This window comes from Piliocolobus tephrosceles, chromosome 19 (genome assembly GCF_002776525.5).
Source record: "Piliocolobus tephrosceles isolate RC106 chromosome 19, ASM277652v3, whole genome shotgun sequence".
Lineage (NCBI taxonomy): Eukaryota > Metazoa > Chordata > Mammalia > Primates > Cercopithecidae > Piliocolobus > Piliocolobus tephrosceles.
Window position 1 is genome coordinate 4,392,210 of NC_045452.1, and position 27,076 is coordinate 4,419,285.

The 27,076-nt window shown below is 40.3% G+C and overlaps 1 protein-coding gene across 1 annotated transcript in view; it reads left to right on the forward strand.

The window, feature by feature from the left end:
• SPECC1L (sperm antigen with calponin homology and coiled-coil domains 1 like) overlaps positions 1 to 27,076 on the forward strand; it is a 94,663-nt gene that overhangs the window by 41,824 nt on the left and 25,763 nt on the right. The window contains exons 8-10 of the mRNA XM_023197830.2: positions 1,526 to 1,609; positions 4,020 to 4,176; positions 7,774 to 7,876. Of these exons, the coding sequence (XP_023053598.1) occupies positions 1,526 to 1,609; positions 4,020 to 4,176; positions 7,774 to 7,876 (344 nt within the window). The remainder of the gene's footprint in view (positions 1 to 1,525; positions 1,610 to 4,019; positions 4,177 to 7,773; positions 7,877 to 27,076) is intronic.

Here is a 27,076-nt window from a genome sequence, read left to right on the forward strand (position 1 = left end):
TTACATACAAGGTTTGGTGTTTTCTCTTAGCCCAGTCACACACCAGACCCTGACCAGAAAGAACAATTCTGATTGTCCTTGTGACTGCCTCCCTGTGTCCTGGTCTGAAGAGTCTTGTCAGGCTGTAGCCCTAGGTAAGAAGTGTGCAGGAAGAGAGTCAGCAGGGCAACTCTGGTCTGTGTTTGGCGGGTGCTGGTAAGGAAGCAGGTCCCAGGGAAGTGATGTTCAACTGAGACCTGAAGGGTGATCACGTTAGCCAGGATTAGTAGGGAACAGAGGGCCGGGCGCGGTGGCTCAAGCCTGTAATCCCAGCACTTCGGGAGGCTGAGACGGGCGGATCACTAGGTCAGGAGATTGAGACCATCCTGGCAAACACAGTGAAACCCCGTCTCTACTAAAAAAAAAAATACAAAAAATCAGCCGGGCGAGGTGGCGGGCACTTGTAGTCACAGCTACTTGGGAGGCTGAGGCGGGAGAATGGCGTAAACCTGGGAGGTGGAGCTTGCAGTGAGCTGAAATCCGGCCACTGCACTCCAGCCTGGGCGGCAGAGCGAGACTCCATCTCAAAAAAATAAATAAATAAATAAAAGTAGGGAACAGAGGAGGAGGCAGGGGGACAGCTGGTGCCAATGCTCAAGGTACTAAAGGAACTCCCAAGACAGCTTGTATTTAGAGAACAAGGGAGGAGTAGAACAAGCTGAGGCTGCAAATGGAGATGTTCGAAGCAATATCTGATTGTGTCCTTCCCTGAAGGCTCAGAAATGTTTGACACTTCTTTGTTGCCCTCAGACTAAAGTCCACATGTCAGGTAATGAAGGTTTTCCTTAATCAGCCTCATCCTCCTTTAAAGCCTCTTTCTGTGCTGTCCTGTTTGTTTTCCACATACCCCATGTTTTAGCCATACTTGGCCTTTATTCTCTAACTTGAATGTCTTTGTACCTTCCTCTGATTGTTGTCGGCTAAAATATAGTTCCCCACCTCTTTTCAGTAAGGCCCAGTTTAATGTCATTGGTTTTTTTGAAGCGCCTTCCCTGCTGCCTGAAATCAAAGAGAATGTCTTCTCCTCTGTGGTTTGATAATACTTTATTCATTCTGTTACTCTAATTATCCCATCCTGACTTGTCTGTGGTTGTATATATTAATATGTGTAGCTTCCACACTAACTGTAGGCACGTGAAGGCAAAGCTTTTATTTAGTTTGTAGCATAGACCTAGTTGCAGTAGAGGATCTTTGAATTTTGGTGGAATTGCATCAAACAGGTAAGTGGCAGCGTGGGATTTAGAAGTATTCATCTGTGTGGGGCGTCTCATTCCTAGAGATAAAACATTGAATGGAATGTTCTACTGTGTTCTGTGTATACACGAGTTGTTTTGGATCAATAGACTATGGGAAATTGTTGAAGTTCCCTGGATTGAGAAGGATGAGCTTCAAGGTTGAAAGGAGTGAAACTCACCTTCTTTGTACCTTTATTACTTTAAAGTTCAGCATCAGATTTCTTTATTGGGATCCTTTCTACTTTGTACAGAGCATCTGTTAAGAACATCTTCAACCAGCCGGCCTGCTTCCCTCCCAAGAGTGCCTGCGATGGAAAGTGCCAAGACCCTCTCAGGTGATGACTTTGATCTGAATTTTTTATTTTTTGTTTTTTAGAGACAGGATCTCAGTATGTTGCTCAGGCTGGTCTCAAACTCCTGGCCACAAGCTATCCTCTCACCTTGGCCTCCCAAAGTGCTGGGATTACAGTTGTGAGCCACTGTGCCTGGCCTAGCTAGGCTTTTAAATCAGTGGGAGGTCCTGTGCTCAGCTAAAATTACCATCCCAAAGCCTTTTTCCATGTGTGTGTTCTTCAGATTCTTTCTCAGTCTGTTTCCTCTATTTTGTATAAAGTTCTGAGAGGTTTTCTCATTCAGTTTCCTAGCACACCACTTAAAAGAAACTACTGATTTAAGGACTATAAAGAACTGAGATTGAACGAAAAAGAAAACATAATTATAAAATTATGCCAGAAATATATAAACATGTCATTTGAAGATCATATAATAGGAGAAAGTATTTGTACCCTTTGGATCTTTAAGGACATTGCTTTACTAATACAGAGTTATATTCTGCTTGTGGTTATCCTAAAATCATTGAGAAAATTTTAGCCAATGAAGCGGGTGGGGGTGGGGGTGGGGGTGGGGGCAGCAGTTCTCAGTAATCAGGGGAAAACAATTACTAACAGGTAACATTGATTGCATTAAATCAGCCCAGGAATGATAGAGTTAATGGCTCCTGCAGATCCACCTTCTTCTGAGGTGAAAAAGAATCTGAGGTCAGGAACTTTGTCAACTATGTAACTTGTCACTGTGCTCAGCCCTGTGTTCTGAGCACCTGGCAATACTCAATGCTGCCTTTAGAAAGCTGCTGTTGTGGATCTGATACCAATGACTGAAGTGCCTGCTCCCACCCAACGGTTCTCAGAACATTTTGTAATTCTAATAAGGTAGTACAATGTCTTACTATGCCAGACTTCAGTATAGGACTTTTCCGAAAGATTGTTGCTATTTCCCAACAGTTGACTTGATACATTTTGGTTTTCTGTCTTATTGATTTAGTTTTTTAGAATGTGCCCTGAGGCCAGTTGTGGTGGCTCATGCCTGTAATTCCAGCACTTTGAGAGGCCTAGGTGGGCGGATCACCTGAGGTCAGGAGTTCGAGACCAGCCAGGCCAACATGACAAAAACCTGTCTCTACTGAAAATACAAAAATAAACCTGGCGTGGTGGCAGGCGCCTGTAATCCCAGCTACTCAGGAGGCTGAGGCAGGAGAATCGCTTGAACCCAGGAGGCAGAAGTTGCAGTAAGCCAAGATGCGCCACTGCACTCCAGCCTGAGTAACAGAGTGAGATCTCTCTCTCAAAAAAAAAAAAAACCAAAGTACCCTGAACTAGCATTACATGTAGCCCTATAATAAAGCATGTGTTTCCTTTCTGTCCCTTTAACAGTGTTTTTGGCTGAATTTAGAAGGTTTGTATTGTGTGTGTTGGGCAGGGCTGAGTAGTTACAAGTCTGGTTATAATTCACCTTTGGTTTTTTTTTTTTTTTTCTTTTTTTTTTTTTGAGGCAGAGTCTCGCTCTGTCGCCCGGGCTGGAGTGCAGTGGCCGGATCTCAGCTCACTGCAAGCTCCACCTGCCGGGTTTACGCCATTCTCCTGCCTCAGCCTCCTGAGTGCTGGGACTACAGGCGCCTGCCACCTCGCCCGGCTAGTTTTTTGTATTTTTTAGTAGAGACGGGGTTTCACCGTGTTAGCCAGGATGGTCTCGATCTCCTGACCTCATGATCCGCCCGTCTCGGCCTCCCAAAGTGCTGGGATTACAGGCTTGAGCCACCGCGCCCGGCTCACCTTTGGTTTTTACTTGTATTTGTAATTAAATAGCTGTTTATGTAGTACTCACTATGTACTTGGTAGGTACTGTGAGGGGTATAGAGATGGATAAGGCACACTCCTTGTCTATAAGGAATATGGAGTTCAGTGCATATTTCAACTATGCCTTTTCACAGTTGTTTTCTGTTTGTTTTTTGTTTTTGAGACGGAGTCTCTCTCCTTCTCCCAGGCTGGAGTGCAGAGTGGCGCAGTCTTGGCTTACCGCAACCTCCACCACCCCGGTTTAAGCAATTTTCCTGCCCCATCCTCCCATGTAGCTGGGATTACAGGCATGCGCCACCATGCCTGGCTGTTTTTTGTATTTTTAGTAGAGACAGGGTTTCACCATGTTGGCCAGGCTGATCTGGAACTCCTAACCTCAAGTGATCTGCCTACCTCGGCCTCCCAAAGTTCTGGGATTATAGGCATGAGCCACCGCGGCTGGCCTCACAGTTTTTTTAATGGAAAAATAAGAAATACTTTCCCGTTATTAGTATTAGTTTTTCCTCCTGTATGGTAATATCTGTTGTTTTTGGAATCTTCAGAAAAAAAAAAATCTCAAGAACTCAGTCTAAAATGTTTTTACTATAAAGTGCATAATGACTATTTCTCACAGTGTCTCGACGAAGTAGTGAAGAAATGAAACGGGACATTTCTGCACAGGAGGGAGCGTCGCCAGCCTCTCTGATGGCTATGGGAACCACGTCTCCACAGCTTTCCCTATCCTCTTCTCCAACGGCATCTGTGACTCCCACCACCCGAAGCCGAATAAGGTAGAGAACAGTAAATATTCATGCATTTCGTGTGTACCTCTCCTGGCCTTTTGACAGTAAATGATCAAGTTGTAAAATGATGGCATTTGAGCACTGTGATATTTCTTTTTCTGTGTGTTGTTTGCTAATCTTTCCTATATCCAGAATTGGGTAAATGATATAGAAGACACTGACAAAGTAAAAGTGATAGCTGTATCTTTTTTTTTTTTTTTTTTTTTTAATTAGAGAATGGTTACTTGCAAAAGGAAGTATTATGAAATTTAAATACTGAGGAATGGGTGGAGTGTTAGGGAAGGCATCCTCCCAGAAGGTTAGAATTTGAGTGGGGCCTTGAAGGTTGTAGACAGGGAGGGTGGAGGGCATGGTTGGCAAAGTTAGTAACTTGAGGGAATGTACGAAAGGGATGAATAAGTGAGTATGGAGGGGGATGCTGTAGGTAGGTGGTTCTATAAATTCAGTAGAGTGATACAGAAGGCCAGAGGAAGGTATACCTACCATATCAGGGAACAGTAGAAGAAAAGATTGACTAGGCAGGGGATGGCAAAGTGATGGAACTTTTTAAAAGTCAAATTGAGTCACTTTGATGTAATAGAAGCTGTAAAGTGGTGTAAATAAATTATCATGTCTGGATCAGTGTGATAGCAGTGGAAAAGAAGTGAAGAGAGGGTTGGACCCGGGAGATTTCTCATAAAGAAAAATGATTTCAGCAACAGATCTTTGTAAAAGGAATGCAAGAATGGATGATATCAAAGATGACTATATTTGTTTACACTGGGAGTCTGGGAACGTGGAGCTACATTAATAGTTGATAAAAAGTACATGAAAATCTAAGTATATTTTATTCATAGTTCTCTTAGGACTAAGAGATATTAAGAACTTAGGGGGAAATACAGATGTCAGAAAGTTAGCATACATTGTTTATAGGGGTGAAGAAAACTGTTGACAAGCATTAAGAAGAATGAAAGGAAGCAGCCGGGTGTGGTGGCTCATGCCTGTATTCCCAGCACTCTGGGAGGCCCAGGTGAGCAGATCACTTGAGGTCAGCAGTTGAAGACCAGCCTGACTAACATGGTGAAAGCTCATCTGTACTAAAAATACAAAAATTAGCCCGATCTGGTTTTGTGCACCTATAGTCCCAGCTATTTGGGAGGCTGAGGCACTAGAATTGCTTGAACCTGGGAGCCAGAGGTTGCAGTGAGCGAGATCATGCCACTGTACTCCAGCCTGGGCTTCAGAGTGAGACTCTGTCTTAAAAAAAGAGTCTTGGCCAGGCGCGGTGGCTCATGCCTGTAATCTCAGCACTTTGGGAGGGCGAGGCGGGCGGATCACGAGTCAAGAGATTGAGACCATCCTCGCCAACATGGTGAAACCCCATCTCTACTAAAAATACAAAAAAAAATTAGCCGGGCGCGGTGGCGGCCGCCTGTAGTCCCAGCTACTCGGGAGGCTGAGGCAGGAGAATGACGTGAACCCAGGAGACAGAGCTTGCAGTAAGCCGAGGTTGCGCCACTGCACTCCAGCCTGGGCAACAGAGCGAGACTCCATCTCAAAAAAAAAAAAAAAAAAAAAAGTCTTAAAAAAAGTGAGTTTTATGTAGAGCCATGACAAGTTTTTGTTTTTTGTTTTTTGTTTTTGATGTGCCTTTTTGCATCCATTCACATAACTGTGTCATTCTCTTTCCCTGTGTTTAGTGATAGTATAACAAACTTCTTGGAATCCTTTAAAGCAGGCTTCTCCAACCTGCAACCCAGGACAGCTTTGAATGCGACCCAACACAAATTTGTAAACTTTCTGAAAATATTATGAGATTTTTTCTTTTTTGCAATTTTTTTTTTTTTTTTTTTTTTTTTAGCTTTTCAGCTATTGTTCGTGTCAGTGTGCGTGGCCTAAGACAATTCTTCTACTTCCATTGTGGCCCAGGGAAGCCAAAAGATTGGATGTCCCTGCTTTATTTAAAGCAAAGCAGGAATTACAGGTTGGCACACAAAAATGTGTATTTCCTTCAAGGAGGCAGTCTGACTGCACGTAGAAAAGTAGTATTTTTCCTTTTGGTTCTTAGATCAATAAAAATTGTTACTATTTCAAGGCTCCTGTCAGTTAGGAAAGCTTCTGTTGTAAATGTGTCCTCTTTGATTTCCTAGCATACTTTGGGGGGTAAATGCTAACAGAATAAATATACTGAGGAATACTAAGCTGCTTATAACATACGAACCTTTAGGATATTTATTGGGCTGCTAAGTTCACAGAACATGGGACTAGAGTCTCCACTTTGCTATAATCACTGAAAAATAGGCCAATCTTTTAAGCACAGGCTGCTAGTCAAGCTGAGGTTATATTACACAGCACTCTCTTTCTCTGGGTATTCCTTGGTGTTCTGTTCCACTTCCAAAGTGTGACCAAAAGGGAAGATACGATGCAGAATGAGTAGAATTGTAAGTCTCCCCTGCCCCTTCACCAGGGGTGATTGCAAAACCTTTTTTGATTAAAGGTCTGGCCTAAGGCAGGATATTTATTTTGACTACAAGGCAGTTGACAATGCCATAAAGTACCCTACATAGGTTTTTTTTTTTAATGAATCATATGTATAGCCACAGAATTTTAATCCCCCAAACTTCTACAGTGTTTTTACTTGCTATCATGTAGTAAACTCTGAAGTTCCTTTAGGGGATAGGGGCCCTGTGTTGTTCACCTTCAATTACCTACTGCTTGCACATTGCCTGACACAATAGTGCTCCATAAGGAGACGTTGAATAAGTGAGTTTACAGAGAAATTCCATTTTTGAGCAAGGCAAAATTCTAACTGCCTAAAATCAAAAAACAGTGTACAACATAGCACTAAATACATCTGAGACATTTCATGGAAGTTATAAATATTGTCCATGTTTATTGCCATTTTTTGTGTGTTTGCTTCCCCCATTGTAGACCCCTTGAAGGCAAGAACTGTTATGCCTTAGAATCCTGCACCTTGCATAACCTTACCCTGTATATTTTACAATAAGTAATTTTTAAAATGATGAGATGATAAAGGACATGAACGGTTACTTTATTATTTTTTGAGACAGTGTCACTCTTGTTGCCCAGGCTGGAGTGCAATAGCATAATCTCATCTCACTGCAACCTACATCTCAAGGTTTCAAGTGATTCTCCTGCCTCACCCTCCCAAGTAGCTGGGATTGCAGACACCCGCCACCATGCCCAGCTAATTTTTATATTTTTATTAGAGATGGGGTTTCACCATGTTGGCCAGGCTGATCTCGAACTCCTGACCTCAGGTGATCTCTCTGCCTCAGGCTCCCAAAGTGCTGGGATTACAGGCATGAGCCACAGTGCCCGGCGCATTTTATTAATTTTAAATGCACTTTGTACTGTCTTTGCCACTTTCTATGTGGGTGATTGTTATAGAGTCCCTTTCTTCAGTTAGCAGAGAATTCTGACAATAGTGCATCTATGGGGCCATAAACTAAAAATCAAATGTACGAAAAACTATGTCTTGCCTTTGTATTTACATTTCTCCTGTTTAAAAATGCAAACTAAGACTTTTCTCTTACTCTGGTAGCCAAACAAAAAATGTTTCAACTTTGGGTTACTTGTTTTCAGAGAAGAAAGGAAAGACCCTCTCTCAGCATTGGCCAGAGAATATGGAGGATCAAAGAGGAACGCCTTGCTGAAGTGGTGTCAGAAGAAAACAGAAGGCTATCAGGTAATCGTATGATTCTTTTGTCCCATGTGAGAGTAATTGCCAAATCAACTGCTGGAGTGTCGTAGCTTACTACCTGTCACACATTAGAAATGATAAGTCCTGACCAGGCATGGTGGATCACACCTATAATCCTAACACATTAGGAAGCTGAGGCGGGTGGATCACTTGTGCCCAGGAGTTCAAGCCTGGGCAACATGGCATAATGCTGTCTCTACAAAAATAAAAATAATAATTAGCTGGCATGGTGTTGTGTGCCTAGAGTCCCAGCTACTTGAGAGGCTGAGGTGGGAGGAGGATCACTTGAGCCTGGGAGGCAGAGGCTGCTGTGAGCTGATCAAGAAGAAATGATGAGTCTTATACAAAATGTTAGGAACACATTCTCAGAGTCCAGCCGTAACTTGACTATCACTTGGATGAAGTAAGTTTGTTACCTTTCCATAGCACCCAATATTTCCAGTATTACTCATCTGTTGTAGCACTTTCTTATTTAAGTCCAGGTTAAATGCTTTTTTTAAGTTACATTAAATATAACTTTGGAGAGTGAACTCTAATTCTCCATACAAAAGGGAAACCTGTAGAATTCATCCATTCTGCTAAAAAATACAATTTCGATTTCTAGTGTCCTCACATACAGTATTAGTTACAGAGATTCTCCCCAGCTTGCAGCTGATACTCTTGATTGCATTTCATACTTGGGCACAAATGCACAGAAGTACAACACAAAAAGGGAATGGAGTTCTATGTTCCTGATCTCTTCGCATCAGACCTCACCTCACCAAAATGGCATAAAAGGTATAGCTACAACATTAGTATACAAATGTCATGCAAAAGAGGTAATAACGTAGTAGAGGAACAGATTGATTAAGAAGATCTGCCATTAACAGGTCCCTTTTGGGTGAATTTGTACATGACTTTTAGTGATGATCCTCAACTCATTTAAGATTAAAGAGCCAAGCATATTGCAGTGGACATACAGAAAAGTCATGATAATCATTGAGGATTTACTAAGACTCTCCATGTCTCAGCTTCAAGCCAGTGACAAGTAAAAAAGAGAAGAGAAAATAATTTTTAAAAAAAGAATCTCCACGCCAGTTTCCGCTGGCTAACAAAGGAGATAAGTAGTGTTGGCAAAGATGCGGAGAAATGGGTAGGCTTATGCTTTGTTGGAGGGGACCTATAAAATGTTGTAACTGCTGTGGAAAATAGTATGGCAGTTCCTCAAAAAAGTAAACAATTACCCTGTGATCTGGCAATTCCACTTCTGGGTGTACACCGAAAAGAATTGAAAGCAGAGATTTGGAGAAATATTTTAGGCACACCCATTTTCGTGGCAGTGTTATTCACAGTAGCCAAAAAGTGGAAGCAACACAAGTGTCCGTCAATAGATGAATGGATCAACAACCTGTGTTATATGATAGAATGGAATACCATTCTTCCTTAAAAAGGAAGGACATTCTTACACATGCTACAACACGATGCACATTGAAGACATTGTGCTAAATGAAACAAGCCATATACAAAAGGACTAATACTACATGATTCCAATTATATGGAATACCTAGAGTTAGTAATATTTATAGAGACAAAAAGTAGAATGATGGTTGCCAGGGGCTGGGGGAGGGAAAAAAGAAAGGGGGTGGTACACAGTTTAGTTTTACAAAATGAAAAAAGTACCGGAGATGGATGGTGGTGATGGTAGCACAGTCATATGAATATACTTAATGCCACTGAACCATGTACTTAAAGATGGTTAAAATGATTTGTTATGTTTATTTACCACAATAATAAAACTCCATTGCAAAAAGGAAAAAAAGAAATGATTGAGATAAAACCAGATAGATAACCAGCAAGGGAATAGAAGACTTGAATAGTACTGTATACTAAGCAGACCTAAAGACATTATACAACACTGCACCCAATAATAGCAGAATACACATTCTTCTCTCAGGTGCACATGGAAGATTGCAGGTTAGGCCCTACGTTAGGTTATAAAACTAGTCTCATTAAATTTAAAAAGACTGAAATTGGCCAGATGCGGTGGCTCACGCCTGTAGTCCCAGTATTTTGGGAGGCCAAGGTGAGAGGATCACTTGAGCCCAGTAGTTTGAGACCAGCCTGGGCAGCCTCAGGAGGCCCTATCTCTACAAAGATCAAAATGAAATAAATGAAAAGATTGAAAGCATGTAAATGTTCTTCATTTTTTTGTGATCACAATGAAAGATTAGAAATTAATAGCTGAAGGAAAATTGGAAAATAAGTGAAAATTAAAGCACATACTTTAAATAACCAATACAAAAAATTAATCACAGGGGAAATTAGAAAATACTCCGAGAACAAAAATGAACACAGCATACCAAAATTTATGGGAGGCAGTGAAAGCAGTTCTCAAAGGGATTGATTGATTGATTGATTGATTTAGAGACAGAGTCTTATTCTGTTGCCCAGGCTGGAGTGCAGTGGTGCGATCTCGGCTCACTATTATTCCTAAATAGTTTATTCTTTCTGATGCTGCTATAAATGGAAATGTTTTAATTTACTGTTACTGTAAATGCAAGTGAATTTTGTATATTGATCTTTCGTCTTGCAACTTTTCTGGATTTACTAGTTCCAAGTTTTTATGTGAATTCTTAAAGGTTTTCTAGATATAAGCTGGATGTGATGGCCTACACCTGTAGTCCCAGCTACTCAGGATGTCGACATGGGAGGACCACTTGAGCCCAGAAGTTTGAACCCAGACTGGGCAGCATAGTGAGACCCTGTCTCTTAAAAAAATCTAGATATAAATCACATCATCTGCAAGTAGAGATCATTTTACTTCTTTTCCTACCTGGATGCCTTTTGTTTCTTTTTTCTTGTCTGTCTTAGCTAGAACTTGCAGAAAAATGTTGAATAGAAATAGTGATAAAGAACATTCTTTCTTGTTCCTGACCTTAAGGGGAAAGCTTTCAGTCTTCACCATTAAGTATAATGTTAAAGCTGTGGATTTTTCTTTTGTTTTTTTTTTTTTTTTGAGACAGAGTCTCACTCTGTCACCCAGGCTGGAGTGCAGTGGTGTTACCAGCTTACTGCAACCTCTGCCTCCCGGGTTCAAGTGATTCTCATGCTTCAGCCTCCCAAGTAGCTGGGATTACAGGTGTGTGCCACTACACCTGGCCAGTTATTAGTTAAAGATGGAGTTTTGCATGTTGTCTCGGCTGGTCTTGAACTCCTGGCCTCAAGTGATCTGCCCGCCTTGGCCTCCCAAAGTACTGGGATTACAGGCATAAGCCACTGTGCCCAGCCAACTGTGGGTTTTCATAGGTACCCTTTCTTAGACTGAGAAAATTACCTTTTATTCCTAGTTTGTTGAATTTTTTAAAATCATAAATGGTTGCTGGATTTTACCAAATGCTTTTACAGTGTGTAGTGAGATGATCATGTGTTTTTCCCCTTTATTCTAACAATATGGTATTAGGAGGCACAAGTCTAATACACTGAAAAATACAAAACATTGCTGAAAGAAATTAAAGAAAATCTAAATAAATGGAAAGACATCCCTTGTTCATGGATTAGAAGTTTTGATACGTGCTGCAACTTGGATGAACTTTGAATAATTTATGCTAAGTGAAAGAAGCCAAGCATAAAACTTCAATCTAAAAAGACTTCCACACTCAGGCCTGAGAAGTCTCATGCTTTTTGAACGGCAGGAACGTGAATGCTGGCAGTTTCAAGTTGGTTATAGATTTGAAACCTCAAGCATAAATGAAAATTACACACTTACTTTTTTTTTTTTTTAAGAAAGAACATTTTTTATTGAGATGTGCCACACAAGATACAATTCATCCACTTAAAATGTACATTTCAGTGGGCTTTTTTTTTGTAAGTGTATTCAGAGTTGTATAACCATTACCACAACCAGTTTTAGGATATTTTTACCACTCCCTCAAGAAATCCTATACCCATTAACAGTCATTCTCTATTTATTACAGGCAACCACTAATCTACTTTCTGTCCTGTAGATTTCTTTATTATGGACGTTTCTTATAAATGGAATCACACAATATGTGGTCCTCTGTGACTGACTTCTTTCACTTAGCATCATGTTTTTAAGGTTCATCCATGCTGTAGCATATACTAGTACTTCATTCCTTTTTGTGGCCAAACAATATTCCATTGTATGGATATGCCACATATCCGTTCTTCTGTTCAAGATGGTGTTTGTGTTGCTTACACTTTTGGGAGAGTTATTATATATGTCACTGTTATGAACTTTTTTTTTTTTTTTTTTTTTTTGACATGAGGTCTCACTATGTTTCCCAGGCTGGTCTCAAGTAATCTTTCCACCTCAGCCTCCCAAGTAGCTGGATCTACAGGCACATCCCACCCTGCCTGGTTTGTTGTAGACATTTGTGTACAACAGATTTTTACATAGACATAAGTAGTTTTCTCATCTTCTTGTCCATCTTCTAGCCTACTACCAAAGTGTTTTTGAAATTGATCTTGTTACTTCTCTTTAAGCTGCTTCATTTGTTTCCCCTTTGTCATTTGGTTAAAGTCCATGATCTTGGCTTGAAGAGGCAAGACTCCATAGTTTATTGAACATTTTAATTTTAAACCCACTCCTTGATCTGTGAGCGACAGAATGGATGTTATATTAGCAGACAGGAAAACAACATTAATCTCCTTGTATCATCGCTAGAGCTCCTGACTGACTGGTTACATTGTCAGTGAGCAGTAATATTTTGAAAGGAACAGTGGGCTTAAAATGTTCAATAAACTATGCTATCAGCAGATGTACTGTCATCCAGGCTTTGTTGTTTCATTTACAGAGCACAGGCAGAGTAGATGTAGCGTAACTCTTAAGGGCCCTAGGATTGTGGGACTGGTAAATGAGCATTGGCTTCCACTTAAAGTCACCACCTGCTTAGCCCCTAATGACAGAGACAGCCTGTCCTTTGAAGCTTTGAAGCCAGGCATTGACTTCTCCTTTGTAGCTATGAAGGTTCTAGATGTCATCTTCTTTTAATAGAAGGCTGTTGTATCCACATGGAAAATTGTCGTTTAGTGTGACCACCTTCATCAGTGATCTTAGCTAGATCTTCTGGGTAGCTTTCTGCAGCTTCTGTATCAGCACTTACTGCTTCACCTTGCACTTGTGTGTTATGGAGATGGCTTCTTTCCTTCAATATCATGAGCCAACCTCTGCTAGCTTCAAACTTTTTTTCTGCAGCTTCGTCACCAATCTCAGCATTCATAGAATTGAAGAATTAGGGCCTTGCTGTGGATTCAGATTTGGCTTAAGGGAGGGAATGTTGTAGCTGGTTTGATCTTTTATTCAAAGCATGAAAACTTTCTTCATATCATCAGTAAGGCTGTTTTGCTGTCTTATCATTTGTATATTCACTGGTGTAGCACTTTTAATTTCCTTCAAGAACTTTTCCTCTGCATTCACAACGTGGCTAACTGGCACAAGAGGCCTAGCTTTTCAGCCATTTGACTTTTGCCATGCCTTTCTCAATTAGCTTAAGCATTTCTAGATTTTGATTTAAAGTGAAAGATGTGTGAGTCTTCCTTTTACTTGAACACTTAGAGGCCATTGTAGGGTTATTAGTTGGCTTAATTTTAATATTTTTATGTCTCAAGTAGTAGGGAAGCCCAAAGAGAGGGAGAGAGACAGAATAACTAGTCAGTGGATCATTCAGAACACACAGAATTTTACAGATTAAGTTCACTGTCTTATATGGGCACAGTTCATGGCACCCGAAAACAATTACTATAGTAACATCAAAGACCACTGGTAACAGTTACAATAATAAAGAGAAAGTTTAAAATATTGCAAGAATTACCAAATTTGACCCAGAGACATTGAAGTGAGCACATACTGTTGGCAAAATGGTACCAACAGACTTGTTTGATACAGGGTTGCAACAAACCTTCAATTTGTAAAAAACACAGTATCCATGAAGCACAAGAAGATGAAGTACCATCTAAGGTGTGTCTGTATTTTCTTCCATGCTGTTAGGTGTCTTCATATAACCTAAGTTTTAAATTTTGCTAGACAATAACTTAAGTAATTTTAGAACATTGTAAATTACTTCCGCCTTGAAGGATCGCTTGTGCTTTGAGACCAGCCTGGGCAACATAGTGAGATCTTCTCTCTACTAAAATTTTTTTAAAAATCGCCAGGCATGGTAGCAATCCTCCCACCTCATCCCAGCTATTTGGAGGGCTGAGGCAGGGGGTTACTTGAGCCAGGAAGTTGAGGCTACTGTGAGCGATTATCGCGCCACTGCACTCCTGCCTGGATGACAGAGCAAGACCCTGTCTCTGAAAAAAAAAAAATTTTACTCCCTCTTTGATTATAGAACTTTCCCATGGATCAAGTTGATTAAATGGAGATAATTCAAACATTAATTTAAGTCAGTTATTCCATGCCTCTTGGGTTCTTCTGTGTTTACCTTAATATAGAGACAGAATTATATATACACACAAATCAATTAATAATTTGAAGTTTTTTCCATTTGGTACTTAAAATGCAGGGGGAAATATGATAGGATAGTTAATTGTACATAAGGAAAATTCTTTTTGTACACTTGACAGTCTTTGCTACAAACCCATTTATCTGCTGTCTTCCTATGGACACGTTGATGACACATATGTACGGCTTGTGGGAGGCAGTTGGCTTTTGTTTTCTGTGAGACAGATATCTATCTGTTCCTTCCCTTTAGAAGCAAAGAGGATACTGGTTCTTTCATTTCAAGATCTGTAAATTAAAATTGGACAGCCTGAAATGCATAATCTTTTTGTTTGTTTGTGTTTGATATGGAGTCTTACTCTGTCATCCAGGCTGGAGTGCAATGGCACAATCTTGGCTCACTGCAGCCTCCATCTCCTGGGTTCAAGCAATTCTCCTGCCTCAGTCTCCACAGTAACTGGGATTACAGGCACCTGCCACCATGCCCAGTTAATTTTTGTATTCTTAGTATAGATGGGGTTTCACCATGTTTGCCAGGCTGGTCTCGAACTCCTGACCTCAAGTGATCCGCCCTCCTCAGTCTCCCAAAGTGCCGGGATTAAAGGCATGAGCCACTGCACCTGGTTTGAAATGCATAATCTTTTAAAACTGAAAGCCATATCTAATAGTGCTCTTAATTTGTCAAGAATCATATAAGAAGTGTCAGTGCCCTTTCCCTGTCTAGCTATAAATGGATGATCATGCCCATCCTTTGGAGCCAGCAGTTTTGGTTCAGTACTTTGGTCTCTGACTACTCACAGTCTACAGAAAAGAGCAGGTTGTGACACTTAACTCGTTTATGAGAGCAGAAGCTGTTACGTGACACTTAGCACATACTGCTCCCAGAGGCCCCAGATGGATCATTAATGCTTGGAACGTGCGTGCTTTATGAAGAAGCCGTCTAATCAACGGAGATAGATTCCCTAATACCCATATCATCTTTCGTTAACTCTCTTAAGAGTCACCCTAAAATTACTGTGCTGATCACTGTAATTTCATTAAGCATCCATTACAAAACAAGCCCTTATGAGTTTAGCTTTTATTTAACAAATACATTTTTCTCTTTTAACTTGTGCCCTGCCTTTTATCATACATTGAAGCTTTAGAATAGTAGAATATTCATGTTGAAAATGTCTTGGCATTCTGGTTTATTATCAGGTTTACAGATCTGGGACTGAAACCCCCCACAAGGATAAATGGCTGCCTCAAGGGTGTCTTGTGAGTCCAGGGCATTATGTAACCAGCTTTCAGTACTATTGCTTTAAGGGTTGGGTCTTCCTTTTTTTTCTCATTTTTAAAAATCAGTGCCTGTGTTTATACACAATTATGTTTTTTATTTAAATATGGGACTAACTCTAATAATTTTTAAGAGCTTATCGTGAGAAGTGGTAATCCAATTCCCTATTTCCTTATCTCTAAAATTTCTGCTGTTCAGAGACAACCACTTTTAATTTTTTTATCTGTTGTCTTTAGGGGTTGATGGTACAAGGTTGATAATACAAGAATAACCAACTGAAATAGGGAAATTATACTTTCAGTAAACTTTTCTTTGGTTTTAGATTTTATATCTAAAAGCTTGTGTTGCATCACTGTTTTCTTGCTCTGGAAAACCCTAACTGAATGTAATCAAGATGCCCCTAAAGGTTGATTTGAGACCTTTATTTTGAATGAAAAATCTCATTGTTTTCTGATTAAATGCTAGACCTAGAAATGGATTGGTTAAATCTAAAGAATAATGAAATTACTTAATCTAGTACAAAATAGTTTTAATAAACGAACAAAATATTTTAGTACTGCCTGAAGTAGTTTAATCTCAGATTAACATTGAGAATACAGTTTTATTGGGGGATGTACTTCATTAATATGTGGGCCACTGAAGAAAAGATTAGATATTTCTTACTGGAGATAAGTAGAATTAAAAGAATTAATGGGCTGGAATGGGTTTAGCAGGTATATATTTATGTGTTATGCTTTACTTGCATTCTAAGCTCTTTTTCCTAATATAAAAGCTAATAATTGGCTGGGCGTGGTGGCTCATGCTTGTAATCCCAGCACTTTGGGAGGCCAAGGCAGGCGTGTCTTGAGTTCAGGAGATCAAGACCATCATGGCTAAGATAGTGAAACCCCATCTCTACTAAAAATACACAAAATTAGCCGGGCATGGTGGCGGGCACCTGTAGTCCCAGCTACTCAGGAGGCTGAGGCAGGAGAATGGCATGAAACCAGGAGGCGGAGCTTGTAGTGAGCCAAGATCACGCCACTGCACTCTACTCTGGGCAACAGAGTGAGACTCTGTCTCAAAAGAAAAAAAAAAAGCTAATAATTTATCAAATAGTAAGTTCTGTGTCAAGTAGTGTGCTGAGTGTTTAAATAGAAATTATGGAAAAACAATAGTTTCTATTCTCAGGAAGTTTATAGATTAGTCAGTAAAAAAATATGAGTAATTAAAACTTAGTAAAGTAAAACTTTTGTTTATGGTTATAAAAGAGTATCAGACCAAATCTCTGACGAGATTACTGTAAAAACTGTTTAAAATACAAAAATAAATATCTTTGAAGGCACTGGGGACTAACCAAGGCAGCCAGGTCAAATTTGGCAGGAGCCAAAATTGTAGAGAAAAATTCTATTGAGTCAGAGCCCATATTTACCCCTGCTTTTTTCCCTTAGGGCGGTGGCTAACTCTTCACATGGGATAGAGGCCAGACAAAGCAGTGGTCCAGAGTTTTTTTCAGAATCACTGAGTAGCAGGACTAAAATTTGAATTGAGGGATTCTAAGGCAGCCAAGATGTTGAGGGTCCGAGATCCCAGGAAAAAGACAACCTCAAGAGTAACGAGGCCGGGCATGGTGGCCCACACCTGTAATCCCAGCACTTTGAGAAGCCGAGGTGGGCGGATCACGAAGTCAGGAGATCGAGACCGTCCTGGCTAACACAGTGAAACCCCATCTCTACTAAAAATACAAAAAATTAGCTGGGCACAGTGGCGGGTGCCTGTAGTCCCAGCTACTTGGGAGGCTGAAGCAGGAGAATGGCGGGAGCCTGGAGGCAGAGGTTGCAGTGAGCCGAGATCACGCCACTGCACTCCAGCCTGGGCGACAGAGCGAGACTCCGTCTCAAAAAAAAAAAAGAGTAATGAACTCAGCCAACATGGTGGCACATGCCTGTAGTCCCAGCTACTCAGGAGGCTGAGGCAGGAGGATTGCTTGAGCCCAGCAGTTCAAGGTTACAGTGAGCATTGATCACACCACTGCACTCCAGCCTGGACCAACAGAGTGAGACCCCATCTCTTTGGGAAAATAAAGAGAAAGAGAGAGAAAAAGGATAATTAACTCAACATTTGACTTAGCTTTTGCTGTTAAGGTATTTTTCAAATTCAGAAGGAGAAATTCAGTAGAGAGCTATTACCAAAGCCTAAAAAACTTAAGTACAGTTTTTGTTCTTATAGGAGTAGGTAGACAAAAAAAATTAGATTTCAAGGCCACCAAAGAGGAATGACAATGGGAAATATTCCAGGCCTTCAGTTGAGACCTCAAAAAAAATATGTCCTACAAATAAAGGTTGACCAGAAGGTATCAGCTTGAAATCCAACTTCAAAATTTTGATTGGATGAGGTGATCAGCCCTTATTCTAGTTACCTGCCAGGAGAAACTTAGCCTCTGTACTCTTTGAAACATGGTATCCTGCATTCCATCAAAATACCAGGCGTGACCAGGCACAGTGGCTCATGCCTGTAATCCTAGCACTTTGGGAAGCCAAGGTGGGAGGATTACTAGAGGCCAAGAGTTCAAGACCAACCTGGCCAAAATAGTGAGACCCTGTCTCTATAATTAATTAATTAACAAAAATACCAGGCATGCCAATAAGCGGGATCAAATGAATGAAAATCAAGAGAAAGAATGAGTAACAGGAAAAGAAGAGGTGATCCAGATATTGGAACTCTTAGATAGATTTTTTAAATAACCGATTTATGAGTTTAAGGAAACAGATGAAGAGATAGAGTTTTACCAGAGAACTGGAATCTGTAAAATAGAATCAAATGAAAATTTTATTTTATTTTTTGATTTTATTTTTTGAGACAGAGTTTTGTTCTTGTCGCCTGAGTACAATGATGCGATCTCGGCTCATTGCAACCTCCGCCTCCCAGGTTCAAGTGATTCTCCTGCCTTAGCCTCCTGAGTAGCTAGGATTACAGGCACCCACCACTATGCCTGGCTAATTTTTTTTTGTATTTTTAGTAGAGATGAGGTTTTGCCATGTTGACCAGGCTGGTCTCTTAACTCCTGACCTCAGGTGACCTGCCCACCTGGGCCTCCCAAAGTGCTGGGATTACAGGCGTGAGCCACCGCGCCTGGCCAAGTGAAAATTTTAGGACTAAAAACACATTAGCTTGAGTTAGGAACTCCCATACATGTGTTTCACAATGATTCAACACAGAGAAGATTTGTGAATTAGAGGATTGATCAGTAAGAAATATCCACAGTGAAGCACCGAGAAATGAAAGGATGAAAAAAACATTGTGAAATGGAGACAAGGGACATAATAGAAGGGTTAAGACACATACAGTTGGATTATACTAAGAGAAAAGAGAGGGCTAGGAGTGTCATAATAAAGTGCTAAAAGTCAAGGACAGTGAAAAAAATCTTTACTTGCTAGAGAAAAAAGATATTAGGTTAAGAGGAATAATAAGATTGACAGCCGATTTCTCAATAGATAACAAAAAGAGGATTTGTCAGGCCCATTCTGAAAGAAAAAGGAAGTTCTTGTAGCAGAAAGAAAATAATCCCACAGGGAAACAAAATTTCAGGAAGGAATAAAGAACAGTGGAAGAGTAAATGTGAAGGTAAATATATATGAATATTGACTGCAGTGTAATAAAAATATTGTTTAAAGATATATGTAGGTTGAAAATTTAAGATAAAATGGTTCAAAAGTTAGGAGGGGGACAGTAAATGTAATTAAGGTGTTGCAAGGCCTTTGAATTTTTCAGAAGGTTAGGAAATTAATTTGCCATAGACTGAATAAGTGAAGGGTTGCACATTGTAAATCTCTGGGGCTACACTCTGCTACAGTTGACATTGGCTGCATGGAGTTATTGAGAACTTAAAATGTGGCTATTCTGAATTGAGATGTGCTGTGATTATAAAACACTAGATTTTGAAGACTTAGAAGACAATATAGAAAAAAAGAATGTAAAATACCTCATTTAAAAAATACTGATTACATGTCGAAATGATCATATTTTAATATAGTTGATAAAATATATATAGTTTTGAGTTTTTCAGTGTGGCTACTATAATATTTAACATCACATATTAACAATTAAAGTAATAAAAGAATGGAAAATAAGAGGCTAATAGAAGATAAATAGAATATTAATACTTGATTCATCCAAAATAAGGCAGGAAAGGAGAGAAAAGGAACAAAGAACTAAGGGTATAGTAATAGATGTAAACCCAAATATGTAAAAATCACATTATAGGTAAATAGGCTGAATATTCCAGTTAAAAGACAAAGATTTTCAGATTAAAAACAATAGACCTAACCATGATTTGTGTACAAGAGACTCACTTTAAATGGAAAGACTGAAAGTAAAAGAGTTGGAAAAGATGTACTATGTAAGCACTAACCAAAGGACTGCTGGAAGAGCTATATTAATTTCAAAGCATCATTTCTCAGAAAGAAATATTACTAGAGATAGAGATTGTCCGTAATGACAAAGGATCAAAACAATAACAATAGCCAAGGCACTCTTAGAAAACAACATTGGAAGACTTCATGCCGCCCAGTAAGACTTTATAGGCACTTAGAGCACATCGTAAATTCATATGTATCAGGTAACATAGCCCCAGAGAATATAAAGGAAAACTGATAGAACTAAAAGGCAAAATAGGCATATTTGGAGATTTTAACACACTTCTCTCATTAACTAATAGAAAAAGCAAATGAAATTTAGTAGAGCTATGGAAGATGTAAGTAATGCTATTAACTACTTTGTCCTGACTGATCTATAAAACACTGCACCAGACAACAGTGGATTGCACATTCCTTCTAATTGGCCACAGTATATTCATCAGAATTGGCCACATGCACTCTCAAAAGATTTCAGTGAATTAAAGTCCTTCAGAGTAAGTTATCAAAATGGAGGGGAAAATGTGATCTAATCAAAGTAGATGAACAAAAGCATTTGATAAAATTTAACTCCTGTTTATTCGTTTCAAAAAAAAAAAAAAGCGCCACAGAAAAATTTCTAACAAACTGGCAATAAAGGGACTTTTCAAAAGATGATAAAGGGCATCTACAAAAAATAATATTTATAGTGAACATTAAGCTTAATGGTGACTTATTGAAAGCTTTCTTCCAGAGATGAGAAAAGAGACAAGACCCTGCTCTCATCACTTCTATTCAGTGTTGTATGTAAAGCTCTATTGGGAGCCTGAGGCAGGAGGATCCCTTGATGCCAAGAGTTTGAGACTTGCCTGGGCAACATAGTGAGACCCCCGTCTCTACAAAAAATTAAAAAATAAAGTTCTAGTCAGGGCAGTAAGGCAGAAAGAGAGGTAAGAGGTATAACAATTGGAAAGAAAGAAAATTCTATTTCCAGACATGTGTATGATGTAAGAAATACTAACAAAGATGCATGTAAAATATGAGAATAGGAAGCAAAAAAAATTTCAGGATTTAATTTTTTTTTTTTTTTTTTTTGAGATGGAGTCTCGCTCTGTTGCCCAGGCTGAAATGCAGTGGCGCTAATCTTGGCTTACTGCAAGCTCCACCTCCTGGGTTCATGCCATTCTCCTGCCTCAGCCTTCCAAGTAGCTGGGACTACAGGCGCCTGCCACCATTCCCGGCTAATTTTTTTTTGTATTTTTAGTAGAGACTGGGTTTACCATGTCAGCCAGGATGGTCTCTATCTCCTGACCTCATGATCTGCCCACCTCGGCCTCCGAAAGTGCTGGGATTACAGGCATGAGCCACTACACCTGGCCCTCAGGATCAAATTTTTATTAGCGTTTAAAAAAATAAATTATAGCTAGGCTTTGCTATGCCTGCAGCAGATTAGACACAGAATGCCTGATTTAAAAAGCTGATAATACCAAGTGTTGGCAAGGAAGCAGAGAAAAAAGAACACTTGCACCCTGCTGATAGGGCTCTAAACTGTTCTAGCCAGTTTGGAAAACTTTGGCAGTATCTGCTGAAGTTGAATAGTCTCCATAAGAATCAAAAGCTGGAAACAACCCAAATGATCATCAAGACGTGAATGGATAAATGAATTGTGATACATAAGGTACTACAAAACAAGCAAAAAAAAAGAACAAACTGTTGCAACATGCAGCAGCATGGATGAATCTCACACATGTAATATTGAACAGAAGCAGCCAGATGCACAGGAGTCTAAACTATAGTTCCATTTGAATGAAGCCAAAACAGTGGTGAGGTTAATCTATTATGATGTCAGAATAGTGGTTATCTTTAGGGGAATCGAGGAATCCTTTCTGGGATTCTGACTACATTCTGTATCTTGATTTGGGGGAGGTGGCTACATGGTATATTCACTCTGTGAAAATTCTTTTACCTGTACATATCATTTGGGTACTTCATGTATACTGAGCAAAAATTAAGGGAAAAAAATTTTTTGGTATTGTCAGGAATATTGTCTCCGCAATTATCTGTGGTTTTGAGGTTTTTATGTCACATGTTTCTGATATTTTATACTTCTTCATTTATTCCAGATGATTTGTTAAGATTCATTAGATTTCATTTTCTTTTCTATATAAAACAAATAATTTCTAATACTGTATTCGTTTTCTATTACTATTGAAATTACTACAAATGTAGTAGCTAAACCACATATTTTTCATCTTAGAGTTGTGTTGGTTAGAAGTCCAACATGGCTCTTACTGGACTAAAATCAAAGTGTCAGCAGAGCTGTGTTCTTTTCTCAAGGCTTTAGGGGAGAATCCATTTCCTTGCCTTTTCCAGCTTATAGAGGCAACCATGTTTCTTGGCTTGTGACCCCTTCCTCCATCTTCAAAGCCAACAAAAACTGGTCAAGTCGTCACATTGCATCACTCTGACCATAGGTTATCTGCTTTTAAGGCCTTGTGTGATTAGATTGGGTCCACCTGGACAATTCAGGCTCATCTTCCTCTCCTTAAAATTCTTAATCACATCTGCAAACTCTCTTGCCATGTAAATAAACATGTTCATAGGTTCCAGAGATTAAGACGTGAACAGCTTATGGGCCTACCACAGATGTCTTATAAAGTTATCTTCTGAGAGTTGAGTTTCTCAGATTTAGTTGTTATTTTTTTTATAACTCCCATACCATACAACTCACCAAGTTGGACAGTTCAGTGGTTTTTAGTATATGCACATAATTAATTGTATAACCATCATCACAATAAATTTTAGAATATTCTCACCACCTCACAGCCCTAGGCAGCCACCATGGGTTTGCCTGTCCCAGACATTTCACAAAACTGAAATCATTTGTGGTCTTCTGTCACTGGAGTCTTTCACGTACCATATTTTTGAGGTTCTTCCACGTGGCATGTGTTAGTATTTCACTCCTTTCTATAACTGATTTTTTTTGAGGGGGGGGGCAGAGTTTCACTCTTATCACCCAGGCTGGAGAGCCAATGGCGCGATCTTGGCTCACTGCAACCTCCGCCTCCTGGGTTCAAGTGATTCTCCTGCTTCAGCCTCCCGAGTAGCTGGGATTACAGGCACCCGCCACCACACCCAGCTAATTTTTTTGTATTTTCAGTAGAGACAGGGTTTCACCATGTTGGCCAGACTGGTCTCGAACTCCTGACCTTGGGTAATCCACCCACCTCAGCCTCCCAAAGTGCTGCGATTACAGGCGTGAGCCACTGCACCTGGCCAGCTGAATGATATTTTATTGTGTGGATATATACCACGTTTTGTTGATCAGCTGATGGACATTTCCACTTTGGGCTTTGAGCTATTAAAAATAATGCAACTGTGAACACTTGTGTAGAAGTTTTGTTTGTTTTGTTTTTTTGAGACAGGCTCTCACCATGTCACCAGGCTAGAATGAAGTAGTACAGTCACAGCTCACTGCAGCCTTAACCTGCCAGGCTCGAGCAGTCCTCTCACCTCAGCCATCCAAGTAGCTGGGACCACAGGTGCGTGTCACTACGCCTGGTTAATTTTTAAATTTTTCGTAGAGGTGGGGCCTTACTGTATTTCCCAGGCTGGTCTCAATCTCCTGGGCTCAAGCAGTCCTGCCGTCTTAGCCTCCCAAAGTGCTAGGATTACAGACGTGAGCACCATGCTTGGCCTTCTTTTTGTTTCTCAAGAGACAATGTCTCACTGTTCTGCTGCTCAGACTGTAGTGCAGTGGCGTAGTCATAGCTCACTGTAGCCTCAAATTCCTGGGTGCAAGTCATCCTCCCACCTCTGCCTCCCAAATAACTGTGACTGCAGGCATATGCCATCACACCCAGCTAATTTTTTTAGTTTTTTAATTGTAGAGTCTTGATGTGTTACCCAGGTTGGGTTTAAACTCCTGGCTTCATTTGGTCCTCCCACCCCAGCCTCCCAAAATGCTGGAATTATAGGCATGAGCCACTTACCCCAGTTCATGAATAATAATTTTTTTTTTTTTTTTTTTTTTTTTGGAGGCAAGAGTCTTGCTGTGTCGCCCAGGCTGGAGTGCAGTGGCGTGATCGCGATCTCAGTTCACTGCAATCCCCACTTCTTGGGTTCAAGCAATTCTCCTGCCTCAGCCTTTCAAGTAGCTGGGATTACAGGTGCACACCACCATGCACAGCTAATGTTTGTATTTTTAGTAGAGACAGGGTTTCACCACGTTGGCCAGGCTGGTCTCAAACTCGACCTCAAGTGATCCACCTGCCTCGGCCTCCAAAGTGCGGATTACAGATGTGAGTCACTGTGTCTGACCAATAATACTTCTTAGTTTGTTGTTTACTTTTGATTGATTTGCCCTAAAATGGTAATTTGTGACACTTTTGTCCGGGTTTATATTTGTGTTTTGGGAGGGGGGTTGGGTTTTTTTTTTTTTTTTTTTAGGGAAAGGATCTATCTGCCTCTTTGCTCTACCACAGCCAGAAGTTTCCTAGCATGTGTCATTTTGGGATTCTTTCTTATTTTCCCCACCCTCTTTCCTAAGCAAGGAAAAGAAGTACTTACCTGTATTCTCCCAGAATTGTGTGTCCCCCTAGATTGAAGAATCAATAGAGTAAGAACTAGTGAACAGATAAAAAATCTCAGTCCTTCACAGCTTCCTTTGTAATAATACAAATAGGAGACAATAGGAGAAAAAGGAAATGCTCTTTATAAATAGTATGAAGTATTAAGTATGGTGCTTGCTACCTGCACAGCGCAGGCATGAGATTGGTACTTGGTGTTACTCATACTCCCTTAGGCCACTACTCATTCCCACCATTTCAAAGCCTGTGGGTTGAGTAGATTCTTATAGAAAGGTGACTTTCCTGACCTAAAGAGATTGGGCCTGAAAGCACAAGTTTCTTCTGATTCTTCCTAGACACTACATACTGGAAAAGACAAGGGAATAGAGACACTTCCTTTTCACATGTGATCCCTCTTTCCCTTACGTGTCCAGCCTTGAGGGGGAATGTTATTTCTACGCATCCCCTACCCCCACTTTAAAAAAAAAAAAAAAAAGGACTTTAATTTCCTCTCTGGAAAACATTCCAGAATGCCACTCTTCCTTTTTTCACCCTTCCACCTTCCTAGCATCCTCTCTCCATGAACAGTTAGGACTGGGCTAGGGGTGGGTGGGATGAGAAAGGTTAGAGAAAGCTGGGAGTTCTTCCAGTAGACAGAATGCCATTAAAATAATGCATTAGGAATTCCTCATAGTCCAAGCAGAGCTTAGTTGGTTTAATTTCCTCTTCTATAACTGGAATCTTAGGTCATAGGAATGACTTCCCAGAGTTAAAAAATAAAAAAAGGTGCTGGCAGTAGATAAGACTTTTGATCTGAATCAAATCTAGGTTGAAAGTCTAAATCTTTTCATTTTACATTGTCACTTGCATGGAAACTAAGTATACAGAAAGATCTTATTGTTTGTAAATATCACTGTGTTCCAGGGGTTAAAAATACTTGAACAAAGGGGAACAAGAATGGCCAGCCTTGCCGTCCCACCCATTCTTTATGTGGACTGTGTCTATTCATAAGTTCTCCACAGTGAAGCAATAAAAACTCCTGGAGTCTAATCATTTTCTTTCCTGATGACAAGATATCTTCATCCAGAAGGCTCAACCGTTGACCAAGAGCTTCACATTTCTTGGAGCCACCAGGGAATAGAAACAGCTTGTATCTCAGGGCTTTTCTTGGGCCTGTGTTTTTTGGTTTTTTTTTTTTTTTTTTTTTGAGTCAGAGTCTTGTTCTGTCACCCAGACCGAAGTGGAGCTTTCTCGGCTCACTGCAACCTCTGCCTCCTGGGTTCAAGCGATTCTCCTGCCTCAGCCTCCCAAGAAGCTGGGATTACAGGTGCGTGCCACCATGCCCGGCTAATTTTTTGTATTTTTAGTAGAGACAGGGTTTCACCCTGTTAACAAGGATGGTCTCGATCTCCTGACCTCGTGATCCACCCGCCTTGGCCTCCCAAAAGTGCTGGGATTACAGGTGTGAGCCACCCTGCCCGGCCAGGCCTGTGTTCTTTATTATACACAGCAGAAGTTAAGTGAAGGCTTTTCTGTCCCCGTGAAGTGAAAGAACTCTTTCCTGTTTTCAGGGCATTCCTTTTAATGTCAAACATAGCAGCTGGGAAACAACGTTTTCCCAGAATCACAATGTACTTACTGCATTCTGTTTAAACGTGATCTTGATAGCTACTATTAATATCTATTTCCAGAAATTCCAGGGCTGTAATTTTAAAAATCAGTTGCTTAGTGCCATTACCATAAATGAGTTTGATCAGTGTATTTTGTGTGTGGTAGATGGGACTACTCAGTCAAGGCTTTTCTCCCCTGGCTGACACAAATTAGATCTTCCTAAACAGGAGAAGGAGTGGAGGCCTTGCATACAGTACCAGTCCTTAAATGTTCATTTCACTCCCCTCACTGTGAACATCTTTCAGAGCTGCATTCAGGACCAGTACGTTTGGATTTGGAAAGATAATTAGGAATGGCACCTGGTGGAGGCATGGTCTGTTGGCAGCAACAGCAGTAGCTTGGATGTACCTCTTGTTACTTCACCAGCTAGATGGGCTACTGGAGGTGGTGGAGGTGGACAGGCCTGAGCAGTTTGAATGGAACTCTAGAGGTTTGTCTTCCCTTTAGCTCAAGGTTTTGTTCCTTTTTCTTGCATTCTTTTTCCATTTAATTCTGACTAATGACATGGGGTAAACCTGCTGAATGTAATAAAATGGTTTGTTTGCCAGTGCTCTTGGTTAGCTTTAAGATAATTGTCTCAGGATGCATTTCCTTAGATAAAATGTGAAGTACTTCATGTGAATCAGCACCCACATTCCATTCTCAGAAGTTAGAGGAAGTCAGACTTCAGACAGCCCCTAGGAATCACAAACCCAGGGCTTCCATTTCACATCTGCAAATCAGAAAGGGGCCATGCTTGCGTGAGACCATACAATTGGATCTCCAAGCTCCCAGCCACAGGCTCTTTCCACGGAGCTATCCAGCCTCCACGGCAGTGTCCCAGACTCTTCAGTAAGTTTCCAGTAAGTAGGTATTCTTATT